The sequence below is a fragment of the Chiloscyllium punctatum genome, chromosome 6, assembly GCF_047496795.1.
Source record: "Chiloscyllium punctatum isolate Juve2018m chromosome 6, sChiPun1.3, whole genome shotgun sequence".
Lineage (NCBI taxonomy): Eukaryota > Metazoa > Chordata > Chondrichthyes > Orectolobiformes > Hemiscylliidae > Chiloscyllium > Chiloscyllium punctatum.
This window is the reverse complement of record NC_092744.1, coordinates 55,774,164-55,788,309: the sequence shown is the minus strand read 5'-3', so window position 1 is coordinate 55,788,309 and position 14,146 is coordinate 55,774,164. Positions and strand designations below refer to the sequence as shown.

Genomic DNA, 14,146 nt, shown 5'->3' with positions numbered 1-14,146 from the left:
TGTCGGTCCTGATACTTGGTTTGGGAACCCTTGTCTTTGGGGCAGTGAGGAGATCATGGCTAATGTCTTGATGCAGAGGATGGGGTTGGAAGCATTTACTAGGGATGGAGGGAATGGAAGAAGAGGTAGTGAGGCACCCAGGACACCTAATATGGAAAGGTGCCCTTGAAGGAGGTGAATTCCCGCCTCCCCCCCCACCCTGACTGCATTACCCAAGGCCACAGCAGAATGACATGACATGTTGGGTGTCACTACCATACACACACACATACACGGAGTGATTCATTCCTCACACTGACCTCACAAGTACTTCTGTTCAGACAAACTTTCCGGGTCTCAATTGGCTTCAGCTACCCTCACCTGTCCCACATAAAAGTGAAGGCAGTGGCTGGTAGCATGGAATCTTGGCTGCAAACCCACCAGTGGGCAATCAAAAATTTCTGTCCATTATTACAGAATGACAGAGATATACACATTCTGAAGCAAAATATACAACATGTGAAACTAGACCACCATACCACTGGCTAGATTAGAGTCGTGCTGGAAAAGCACAGCAGGTCAGGCAGCATCCGAGGAGCAGGAAAATCAACATTTCAGGCAAAAGCCTTCATCAGGAATAGAGGCACAGGCATGAAATGCCAGCAGCCCTGACATCAGAAAATGGTGCATTGCATTTCTAGGAATGTCCAGTACCTCCTACATAGTACTCCATACTGGGAAAGGTGTTAGTGTGAATGTGTTTTGTGTGCTTTAAAATATCAGGATTGGCATGATCATGGCTTCAAATAGTTGTTCAAATGGACTTGATGCATCTTTTTAAAACATGGATTGTACAGGTCCTGGGAACATATGCACCAACACATGTAGCTGAAAAACGATTACTGTGATTCAAGGAAGCACTCACTCCATTTTAAAAGTAAACTTAAAATAAAAGTGGAAATCTAAAACAAAAACAGAAATTGCTGGAGAAACTCAGCAGTTCTGGCAGCATCTGTGGAGAGCAAACAGTTAACATCTCTGGTCCAGTGACCCTTCAGTGGACTCAACATGTTAACTCTGTTTTCTCTCTGCAGATACTGCCAGATCTGTTGAATTTCTCCAGAAATTTCAGATTTTTGGGTATAATAAAACTCACTTGGAACAAAAGGAGGATAATTCCATTGATTCTTAACACATCCTTTTATTGAACCCTGCTTAAAACTTGACACTTCATTCATATCCTGCAAATGAAAGATATAACAAGGTATAGAAACAATGTGTACTGACAGGTTTTACAATTAGACTTCATAAAAAAGAGAAAACACAAACAAATAAATGAAAAGGTGATTTTAAAAAAAAGGAACATACAATCCAAAGTCCATCATAATTTATCTTTTGGTGGAAGTTCGAACATTCTTCTACCCACCATTTAATACCCTGGGGATTTGTGTAATCGGGGAAGACAGTTTCACCTGGCCAGACCTAAATGAAAGGAGATAAAGAAACAGCGGCATATTGATGTATCGTGAATTTTATCCTGATAGCATTATAAACAATAATGGAAAATCAATGTTATGAATCAGAACATGATTAATTTTTTATCATAAACAACTTCAAATTTAGAATTTGATTCTAATCGATATGTATTGAAATCATTTGGTAATATGTAATCAATAAAAACAATAAAATATATTATTATAGTCAACAACTACATAGCTCCTTTCCAGATTTTATCTTTCCAGAATTCCATACTGTACATACAAAAAAACAGTTACCTCTCCGAAAAGAGGTGTCTTTCCATCAGATTCATTGACCCATACTCCCATTCTTGTGCCTTTATCATAAGAGTCATAGGGACCATTTATTAGTGCCTGAGTGCTTATGGCTGGATCCTGAGTTTTGATGAAAGAACAGAGTTTCAAGCAGTCAAGTCACAAAAACCGTCAATCACAATGTGTTTCCAAAACGTTGATATATTATTTTAATTTGTTTTGAAGAAGCAATATACAATGGTGAAGTAACACTTATTATCCAACCATAGTTGCCTTAAGAATCCTTTCCCTGAAGACATTTGTGAAGCAGTTGCATTTTTTATGATGACCTGGCAGCTTTCATAATGTTTGTTCACAAATTTATTAAATGTAGTTCATTGCATAATTGGGATTTGAATGCAGCATTATTTTGTTGATGCTTATTCTTTGTGTTTTATATTCTTGTAACAGCATGACATGCAATCATAATGTATTAGTAAAACATATCTTTGCATTTTTGAAACTGTTCGTTCTAATTTGTCAGAAAATTGTCAAATTATCACAGTAAAACAGAGAGCGAAAAACTATGCAACTTACCAGAATGATAATGTACCTCTGGCCATGTGCATGTAAATCATGAGCAAATTCAGGTAGATTGTGGAATTTTTCCATATCATAAGTAAAATCCTTTTTATTTTCCATGTAGTCAATATCAGTGATCTGGATATCCTAAGCAATATTATTTAATACATCATTAGTCCATAACCAATAAAGGAATGCAAAGCAGAGATGGAAGTTTTTCCAAGAATTCAGAATGTTGCCCTAACTTGTATTGACACAGATTGAAAATATTCTGTTTTTAATATTTATCCTTATTTTCAATATTGGTTTAGACTTTCCCCAGTCTTGCCAAAAACGTTATCATGGTGTAATTTTGTTGATGGAATTTGAAACATTTTATTTATTTTGCAAGCATTTCCATTGCCTCAATTAGTGGGACTGCCAGTTTCGGGATCTTTAGAATTTAGGGCCTGAATTTTCACAACCATGGAGAGTTCCTCTATAATTGTGGATATAATTGGAATTTTGAAACTACCAAGTCTCAATCCAAGCATAATTGCACACCAATGGTTTAAAGTGACAGCTGCCCATATAATACATTGCATGTCTGTTTTCATCAGCGAGATGAGTGGGAAACTCTTATGTGCAGACTATATCTGGTTGGAGAACATCTAAAAGTTTCAGAGTTTAGTGAATGGATGTGGTGCTCTTTTGAAGAGGAAAAGTAATCCTTTTAATTTGTTCACAGGCCACTTGTGGGCAAGTCACATCCCCTTTAGGAGAGAAAAGTCACTCTTTTATTGAGGTAAGACACTCTTTGGGAGGTTAAAAATAATTGGAAATATGCATAAAAGATGCACAAACTAACTGAAACTGTTAACAGAACTGTGAAAAGGCCTTTCAACCTGATAAGGCATTTAAACTCCCTTCCTTTTAAATATTGGAGAAAAATGCATGTTGTGGTTAAAATAACTTGTGCTTGATATTTCACTCTGACACGCACCAAGATTTATCATTGCTGGATTAGTGATGCATGTCTGATTTCACAACCTTCCATTATCACAATCTCGTGCCTTTCAAATTATTATTTGATAGACGTCTCCAGGTGTTTATGTACTATTTGAAGTTAGGGCCATGCTGCAATGCTTATTTTTATAAAAATGTAACAGCAAGTTAAAAGTGGTGAGTTTACTTTCATCAGTTGGGGTGTTTGCTTTTTGAAATAGTGAATTATTTCTTAGCAATTTATGAACTTGATTTAAGTTCAATGTGAGTCCTCAGTTCTGCCCAGGTTGGATACTGAGTAAGTTGGCATAACACTATAAATACAAAATTTAATGGATGGGAAGGCATGAGTTGGCACTGAGTTGGCAATAGAGTCTACAAAAGGAAATGTGGGATGTGAAGGGGAGTATTGGTTAATACAGAGCATATGAAGAGTCTTGGGGGTGGATCGAAGGCATTAGGTCAAATGTATTGTTAAGCATTGGAAATGGGGAGTGAGTGGTTTGAGGCAATGTGGGGGGGGGGGGGGGGAGTGATATCTGAGTAATGGTTCATGCTTGATTATTTTTAATTTTCTCCCACAATATACAGGTGCACTGAGGCAGCTCTTCCACTTAGACCTTCTCCACATCTGATGACCTCACCCTCTCTACTCTTCTTGAGATCACTCACCACAAACTGAAAGAACACAGCCACCCCAGAATGAAAATGTGACATATTGGGGCACTTTGTCCTTGGTCAGGTTTCCAGAACTAGGAAATATCCTAACTTTGCTCTCTTGACCTGAGAGTGAAAATTTAGTTTAGATTATGGTAACACTAATACAACTTCCACGATCAATAGGCAATGGAGACTTTCATCTTATATAAACCCAGTTAACATGATAAATAACAATGTCACCACAAAAAGAAATCTTGCTTTTAAGACTTAATCCATGCAAATATCAAAACTTCTGCATACACATTCTAAAATTATCATTAGAGTTGAATAAAGTTTTATGAATGAAAAGTCAATCATAATCTGTGAATTCTGCTCTCTGTCTCCATTATCTAAAAGTATAATTATTGTTCAACTCCAAATAATTAGGTAATGGAGTACAGAACATGAATCTAAGTTAAGACAATTTGTTTACAGAATCACACATTATAAATATTTACTTTCAAAAGAAATATCCTTTTTAACATATAGGGGTACAAGTGAATCACCAGTTAATGACCACTATTGAATACAATTAAATAGTCAATTGATATACAGCTAACACAACTGGATTTTTTTAAAAAAACAACCACTGTTTCAGTATCAGTATTTCAAATCTACAGATAGACATTTTTACAATAAACAATTAACCAACAATTTGTGCAATATTTATATATTTACTTCAGTCCCAGAACAGAAAAAAGTGATTTTTTTATCATAAATCATATCATAACAATGATGAAGAAGTACAACATATATTGTTGTAATTTGTAAATTTGAATATTTAAAGTAGATGTGGATGGGTTTTTCCTAATCATGCTAAGATCTTTTAAAAATGCCTAAATATTTTTAGTATTTTGTTTTCCTTTGTGTAATACACTATTGTTCTTGTGTTAAAGGAACATTGACAGGCTTGTGTGGGTTCTATGACAAACCCCACAGTATCGAGTGAAAAATTCTACCATGTCATATTTCATTCTGGGATCTGAAGTACCCAGCCTTACAATTAACTAGTAAAAGAGCAAAAGGTAGACCTTCAAAACTTCCTGGATAAAATCTACAGATTCTTTTTCTTTTTGATCTAGTTTGGAAGGAGGCAATTATAGTTCCTGATGTGAGGACAAGAAAGAACAATTGAAATGGATCAGTTTGGTGGTGACAGAGCGAAGAAAAAAGACCAGATCAATTTTGTAATAAGATGTTCATAAGAATTTGAGGCAGTCATCACAATACTTAACCTTTGGCTCAAGTTAAATTAGAGTATTTGTCAGAGTATAATTACTGTATTTTATTCCTATAAGTCAGAAAGAAATGATTGCAATTGTTCCCATTGCATCCCTTACCTCCAAGCTCTCACAGCATATGAAGGTTCTGGATAATGTGGAATATTTTTTGTATTATGGAGTATTTTCTGTATCCTTTCAGCTAAGACTGACAAACGTGAAAATATCATTTTCACCTCCAATATGCTCATCTTAGCAAAAGAGTATTTGAGGACCAAGATGTCAAACCCAAGACTAATGTTATGTAAGTTTATGGTTTCCTATGTTTTAGTCCGCATAACATATGCCACAAAGACTCAAGCTCTTGTCAATCACATATCTTAAGTTTACTAACAACACTAATAATTTAAATGGCTGCAATAATATTGGCTTACATCCATTGTCTGGGTTGTGTGCTTAGTGATGTTATTGCATGTTACAAACATAAAATTGACCAACTGTGTTGGCTCTGTGACATAGACATAGTGGTTGAAGGTGAATTGGATTCCTTAATAGCACAATATCAACATGTTATCAAAATTTGTTATAATTCAACATGTCTGCTTTACCCTTTAAAGATTAGGATTCCTTTTCCTAATAAATATGTACAAATATGAATATTGATATATTGAGCAAGAATTTTGAAGGTGTGTCAATCATACTCAGATCATCACTCTGCTCCTATGTTTTATACAGAAAGAAAGAGTTCCACGCTTCTGACAAGAGTTTCTGATCACAGCTCCTTGTGAAATCTTATGTGCACTTTAAATCTAATTAGTCTGTTGTAGTGCAAGTCAAACCACACTTTCCTTTTAACTGTAACAGTTGCCATATTCTGCAGTTTTAAACGTCCAGCATCACAGACAGCTACATTGAAAACTTCTCTGAAAGTGTAAATACATAAGGTAATTGCAAGGTTAGATGCCAAGAGAGCAGTGTGCCTGGTACTTAGGATGCCATATGCAAGGTAGGAAGGGGGTTTGGTAGGGACTGGAGTACTTAGGGGAGGTCAATGTAGGCAGGAGATATTAAGTTTTTTATTGACACATGGGATGTAGGCATCACTGGCTGTGCCAGCATTTATTGCCTCTCTCTCGTTACACTTATGAAGGTGGTGATGATCTGCCTTCTTGAACTATCACAGTCCGTGTGCTGTAGGTGGACCCATTATGCTGTTAGGGAGGGAATTTTGCGACTTTCACCTAGTGACAATAAAGGGATGGTGACATATTTCCGAGTCAAGATGGTGAGTGGCTTGGAAGGGAACTTGTAGGTGGTGGTATTTCCATGTGTCTACTGCCCTTGTTCTAGGTGGAAGTCGTCATGGGTTTGGAAGGAGCTATCTAAGGATCGTTGGTGAATTTCTGTAATGCATCTTGTAGATAGTACACACTGCTGCTGCTGAGTGTCAGTGATGGAGGGAATGGATGCTTGCAAATGTGGCGCCAATGAATAGGTTGCTTTGTCCTGGGTTTTGTCAAATGTTGTTGGAGCTGCACTCATCCAGACAAGTGGCGAGGTGTTCCATCTTGCACCTGACTCGTGCCTTTTTAAATGATGGACAGGCTTTGATGAGTCAGAAGGTGAGTTACTCTCATCAGTTTTCCTAGACTCTGAGCTGCTCTTGTGACTACTGTTTATATGGTGAGTCCAGTTCAGTTTCTGGTTAAAGGTAACCCCCAGGATGGTGATAGTGGGGAATTCAGTGATGGTAACACTATTGGATGTCAAGGGACAGTGGTTAGATCATCCCTTTATTGAAGATGGTCATTGCCTGGTAATTGTGTGGCACAAATGTTACATTGAGGTTATCAGCCCAAGTCTGAATATTGTCCAGATCTTGTTACATTTGGACATTGATGGCTTCAGTATTTGAGAAGTCACAAATGGTGCTGAACATTCCGCAATCATCAGTGAACATCCCCACTAATGATGGAGGGAAGGTCATTAATGAAGAAGAAAATTAATGTTTGGGCCTCGGACATTACCCTGAGGAACTCTTGCAGTTCAAAGATGTGTTCAGGTGGCACACTGATAATGACCTTCTTGGCCTTTGGAGCTGATCATCATCTGACATAGATCTGCTAGATCAGCTTTGCTCAGTTATTGCCAAAATGCATAAGATCAATTCTGTAGTTTAGAATTTTTGGTTGGAACTGGTGGATTTGTTACCTCATGGATCTGTGCATGCCAGTGATTCATCCATTTCAATAATACAAACATTTTTGGGTGTCTACCCAAGAAGCTGTTAAATCCATTGTAAGCAATTAGCTAATCTTGTGTGGACAGCACCATGTTGTGCCAGTTTCTGCCCTCAAATGCACAAAGGAATGATATTGTCAATGATATGGTGTTAATATTGGCGAATATTGCGTATTGTCTGTTTCTTTTGGCATTGTGGAGAAAGAAACATTTTGGAACAATAAGCAGGCAGAGAGTGGTGTGGAGTTTACTGGGAGCAGAGCAGAAAGGGAGTGGAGCAGAGGAACACTGAAACTTGGATAAATGTACTAATCATACAGGAGCTCAATATTCTGGCTTGCCTTTGCCAGGGGATTTGGACCAGTTTGCATCATTTCTGAGTGGGGATTGGAGAAACAAACAAACCAGCAAGTGGAGTGGGATTTGAGCTGTGAGTCTGAACTGAAAGGGTGAGAAGAAAATAATTCTTAAAATTACGTGATAGCACATGGGGTGAATTTTCGGGTTATTTTTAAAATTAATTTGTTCAATCAGTTAATCAGTTAATTAGAATAAAAGCTAAAAACTAAGCCAAATTGATAATTTGTCAAGTGGTTAAAGTCAATGTTCAATTAATTCATCAGATCTAGGGATATGTAGCTAGAACTTTTAAAAAGTAGCATTAAAGCAGTCTGATTTCATTATTAGTTTAAAATCAAAGATTATTATTAAAAGAACTGAATGATATTATTTCTGATAACCAAAGTTAAAAAAAAAATAAAGTGATGTCAGCACAAGATAAACAGCTAATTTTTAAGGAACTGCTGAGAGTTAACTTAAGTACTAACTTTAATAATCAAATAAACAGACACAGTGGGAAGGCTTGATCCTGTGGAGTGTGCATTCTGTTCCTTGTGGGAAATGAAGGCTCCTTCTCATGTAGTGTGGAAGATTTCCACATGTGCCAGAGGTTTTGTCAGCAGCAGCAGCAGCTTGAACTGTGGGTTTCACAGCTTGAGCAATCCTGGCATGGCTGATGTATAAATCGAGGCTAGAGTTTTGTGGATAGATGTGTTCAGCCCACAGCTTGAGGCTATGCAAGAAGAGAGGGAAGTAGTGACCGTTGGATAATCAAGGAAGCAGTGCAGCAATTGCTTGCATCTCTTTTCTCCGATGTGTGTAGTATTCTGAAGTGCATGAGTGTGGTCAATTCCATGGCACCATGTACGTTCAGCAATGCAAAGGACCAGGAGGAAGGTGAAGAGATCAATAAAGAGGGATAAATAGTTTTATAAGTAGGTGCTTCTTTGGTTGCTGACATAAATTCGGGATGGTCAAAGATGTCACTGCGAGCACATGGAGCACTTGGAATGTAGAAGGTGAACAGCCAGTGGCCATAGTCCACTAAAGTACAAATGACATAGATGGTCGGAAGGATAAGCTCCCTGAGTCTGAGGTTATGGAGCTTGGAAAAACATGAACAGACTTCAAAGATTGCTTCAGGAAGAACAGCGCTAATGTTACCAGACCTGTAATCTAAAGGCTTAGGCTAACAGTTTAATAATGCTGCAATTGTAGAGTCTTGCTAGACAATAGACAATAGGTGCAGGAGTAGGCCATTCAGCCCTTTGAGCCTGCACCACCATTCAATATGATCATGGCTGATCATCCTTAATCAGTATCCTGTTCCTGCCTTATCTCCATAACCCTTGATGCCACTATCCTTGAGAGCTCTATCCAACTCTTTCTTAAATGAATCCAGAGACTGGGCCTCCACTGCTCTCTGGGGTAGAGCATTCCACACAGCCACCACTCTCTGGGTGAAGAAGTTTCTCCTCATCTCTGTCCTAAATGGTCTACCACATATTTTTAAGCTGTGCCCTCTGGTTCAGTACTCACCCATTAGTAGAAACATGTTTCCTGCCTCCAGAGTGTCCAATCCTTTAATAATCTTATATGTCACAATCAGATCCCCTCTCAGTCTTCTAAACTCAAGGGTATACAAGCCCAGTCGCTCCAGTCTTTCAGTGTAAGGTAATTCCATCATTCCAGAAATTGACCTCATGAACCTACGCTGCGCTCCCTCAATAGCCAGAATGTCTTTCCTCAAATTTGGAGACCAGAACTGCACACAGTACTCCAGGTGTGGTCTCACCAGGGCTCTGTACAGCTGCAGAAGAACCTCTTTGCTTCTATACTCAATTCCTCTTGTTATGAAGGCCAGCATGCTATTAGCCTTTTTCACTACCTGCTGTACCTGCATGCTTACCTTCATTGACTGGTGTACAAGTACACCCAGATCTCTCTGTACTGCCCCTTTACCTAAATTGATTCCATTTAGTTAGTAATCTGCCTTCCTGTTCTTGCCACCAAATTGGATAACCATACATTTATCCACATTAAACTGCATCTGCCATGTATCTGACCACTCACCTAACTTGTCCAGGTCACCCTGTAATCTCCTAACTTCCTCATCACATTTCACCCTGTCACCCAGCTTAGTATCATCAGCAAATTTGTTAATGTTATTGCTAATACCATCTTCTATATCATTAACATATATTGTAAAAAGCTGCGGTCCCAGTACTGATCCCTGCGGTACCCCACTGGTCACTGCCTGCCATTCTGAAATGGAGCCATTTATCACTTCTCTTTGTTTCCTATCAGCCAACCAACTTTCAATCCAAGTTAGTACTTTGGCCCCAATGCCATGCACCCTAATTTTACTCACTAACCTCCTAAGTGGGACTTTATCAAAAGCTTTCCAAAAGTCCAGGTACACTACATCTACTGGAACTCCCTCATCCATCTTCAGAGTTACATCCTCAAAAAATTCCAGAAGATTAGTCAGGCATGATTTCCCCTTCATAAATCCATGCTGACTCTGACTTATCCTGTTACTAGTATCCAGATGTGTCGTAATTTCATCCTTTATAATAAACTCCAGCATCTTTCCCACCACTCAGGTCAGACTAACTGGTCTATAATTTCTTGTTTTCTCTCTCCCTCCTTGCTTAAAAGTGGTACAACATTAGCCACCCTCCAATCTACAGGAACTGATCCCAAATCTATCGAACTCTGGAAAATAATCACCAATGCATCCACGATTTCTCAAACCACGTCCTTCAGTACCCTGGGATGTAGACCATCCGGCCCTGAGGACTTATCAACCTTCAGACCTAACAGTCTCTCCAGCACCAATTCCTGGCAAATATAAATTCCTTTAAGTTCAGATCCTTCAGCCACTGTTACCTCAGGGAGATTGCTTGTGTCTTGCCCAGTGAACACAGATCTGAAGTACCAATTCAATTCTTCTGCCATTTCTTTGTTCCCTGTAATATATTCCCCTGTTTCTGTCTTCAAGGGCCCAATTTTAGTCTTAACCTTTTTTTTGCCTTTCACATACCTAAAAACTTTTACTATCCTCCTTTATATTATTGGCCAGTTTACCTTCGTACCTCATTTTTTCTCTGCGTATTGCCTTCTTAGTAATCCTCTGTTGTTCTTTAAAAGCTGCCCAGTCCTCCGTTTTCCCACTTATCCTTACTGTGTTATACTTTTTATCTTTTAACTTTATATGTTTCTTAACTTCCCTCGTCAACCACAGCCACCCATGCCTCCTCCTAGGATCTTTCTTCCTTTTTGGAATGAAAGACCACACCAGGAGTATTATGTACAGTTTTGGTGTTCTTAACTGAGGAAGGATGTTCTGGCTTTGGAGGCAGTTGCCAAAGATTTAACAGACTGACTCCTGAGATGATAAGACTGACAAATGAGGAAAGATTGGATTGGTTAGCACTATATTCACTAGAATTTTGGAGAATGAAGAGAGAGCTCATAGAAGCTATAACATTCTGACAGGTGTAGACCACGCAATAGAGAAAGGACATGGCTGACGCCTGGGGAGCCCAGAACCAGGGGTCACAGTCTCAGGATGTATAGCAGGTCTTTTGGGATTGAGATGAGGAGAAATTTCTTTACCCAGAAAGTGATGAGCCTCTGCCACAGAAAGCAATTGAGACCAAAAGTTTGAATGTTTTCAAGAGAAGTTATATACAGTTCTTACAACTAAAGGGTCAAAAGATTTGGGGTGAAATTGGGAAGATGTACTTAGTTAGATAATCAGCCATAGTCATATTAAATGCCTGAGCAGGCTCGATTGACCTACATCTGCTCTTGATCTTCAAGTTTCTATGAATTCATTGTTGGATCAGATTTTAGGGCACGAGGTGACTCAAATGGATCAAGTGATATTAGGGGAACATGTGGGAGACAATTATCATAACATCATAAGCTATAGATTGGTTCAGGAAAAGGACAAGGATCAATTAAATTTTAAAATAATTGTAGATGGACCAAATTTTAATGGGGTGTGAAAAATCTGGTTCAGGTAAATTGGAAACAAAGCTTGATTGGCAAAAATATAATGGAACACTGAGCTAAATTTAATGTTGAGGTAAATTGGGAACTGTTCAAGTACCTTCTATACAGAGAGAAAATAGGACAAATGAGTCCAAACCTATATGACTGAAAGAGAAGTGAGGAAGATAAATCAGAAAAATAGGACAAATAACAGATATTAGAATGATAACACAAATGCGAACAAGTTGATGACTATGACAATTAGAATATAACAATTAGAGGAGAAGCAGAAAAAAATAAGAAAGCCAAAGAAAGAGTATGACAAGAACATGGAAAATGGAACATAACTTATTATATAGGGATGATAATAGTCAAAGAAAAATGAGACAAGGGGGCAAATGGAGGATGAAATGGGAATATATAAGTGGAGAGAAAGGTCATAGTGAGGTAGTGAATGAATACTTTGCATCTATCTTTACCAAGAAATATGGTAGTGCCCACATCATGGTGAAAAGAGACGTATTTGAGATACTGGATGAACTAAACTCTGGTAAGTGGGACTTATCAGTGTTATTGGACAGACTGGCTATACTTAAATTCAACAAGTCATCCAATCCAGATCACCTGAATCCAAAAATCTTGATAGAAGAGTGGAAATTGCAGACACATTGGAAACAATCTTCCTTAGAAGCAGGGGTGGTACCAAAATACTGGAGAATGGCAGATATTACAGTCTTTTCAATGAACCGTTTAGTTTAACCTTGGCAGCTGCAGGAAGGTCTAAGAAATTCAATGGTGGTGCAACTATTATGAACAGTAATGTGGGACAAAATTAACTGTCACTTGAATAAATGTTGATTGATTTAAGAAATGGATTTGTTAAAGAACAAATCATGTTGAAAATATTTTTCTCTTTTAATAACGAATAATTAAATAATTTAATAACAAATGATTTGTAATGGCAATCTGCTACCCCACCAACTTGACACCTTCCTCCCACCCCACCAATCCAGACTATAGTCCTGACAAAGAGAAGTTTAAGAGATTTAGTAGAGGTTTTCAGAATCATGAGGGGTCCGGACAAAACAGAGAGTAACTGCTCTTGTTGGTGGAAGAGCCTAAACAAGGGGACACTGATTTAACCTGGCTAGAAAAAGAAGCAACTGTGACAGGAGAAAAAACTCTATTATGCAGCAAGTCACGAGTAGCTGAAATCTGAAATCCATGCTTTAGTACCCGGTGGAGGCAGATTAGATTGAGCTTTTCGAAAGATAAGAGGATAATTATTTGAGGAGTAAAATGCCAAGGAATGGGATTAGCTGATATATAATTGCACAAAGGTGGCAAGGACATAACAGGCCAAATATTTTTCATTTGTGATGTTACCTTCTGCAGTTTTACCTTTCTCGGTCATAACCCTTTAGAAAACAAAAGATATCAAACTATTTTCTTTATGTTTCTGATTTGATTTTTTTGTAACAATGCACAGTACTCACATATGGCAGATTAATTTTTCTGTTCCTCGCCACTGTAGCTTCAACATCGCTGAGGTTTTTATAACCCCAGCGACTAAGTTGGAATCCCAGAGACCAATATGGAGGCATTAATGGTTTGCCAACCAGCTACATTATTTCAAAGAAAAACAAAAAATAAATATAACGTTCATTACTATATAGATTTCAATTGTCAAAAATTTAACTTAGAAGTAGTTTCTCTACAATAACATCAAATAGTAATTGTTTGAAAGACATGATTTTGTAATATTGTCAAGTTCTATTGCTCGTTACTGAAAGTTGTATACATACTGTTAAGTATTCATGAACAACATCCTCAGGTGAAGAACCCACAAAAATGTAAAAATCCAGAATTCCACCTATTGTCCTATATGTTACTGATGGCCTTGGCTGAAGTTCAACCTCTTCAAGAGAAGAAATAGAATCGTTAGCCATTAATCAGATTTAAACAGGGTGGTCAACAATGATAAATTAAAATTGGTTATTAACAGCAAGTATATGGTAATGAACAAGCATTTTGTTATATAGCCCTCTATATTTTTATCTCTGTTGGTAAGGTAAAATAAAATTAATTCAGGATTGGCAGTCTGCAGTTCAGAATGGGTTAGTCTTATACCATACATAACTGGTAGTCATAGCTAGTTTCAGATCCATTACTTTGAGTGAGGTTTCCAATAACAATAATAACTTGTACTTGTAGTTAGCTCTTTACACACTACAGATAACATTATAATATAGAAAGGCACACTGGAGTCATTTATGCAGTGGGTTGTACTGCTATGGGCTTTATAGTATATTATCTACATTTCAGAAAAAACCTTTATTGACAAACATC

General features: G+C 37.8%; 1 protein-coding gene across 1 annotated transcript in view; it reads right to left on the bottom strand.

Annotated features, from left to right (window-relative positions):
• The window catches only part of si (sucrase-isomaltase), a 243,257-nt gene that overhangs the window by 106,524 nt on the left and 122,587 nt on the right, over positions 1 to 14,146 (bottom strand). Inside the window, exons 9-14 of the mRNA XM_072572690.1 lie at positions 13,603 to 13,715; positions 13,294 to 13,419; positions 2,328 to 2,459; positions 1,755 to 1,871; positions 1,348 to 1,461; positions 1,136 to 1,220 (exon numbers count right to left, since the gene is read on the bottom strand). Of these exons, the coding sequence (XP_072428791.1) occupies positions 1,136 to 1,220; positions 1,348 to 1,461; positions 1,755 to 1,871; positions 2,328 to 2,459; positions 13,294 to 13,419; positions 13,603 to 13,715 (687 nt within the window). The remainder of the gene's footprint in view (positions 1 to 1,135; positions 1,221 to 1,347; positions 1,462 to 1,754; positions 1,872 to 2,327; positions 2,460 to 13,293; positions 13,420 to 13,602; positions 13,716 to 14,146) is intronic.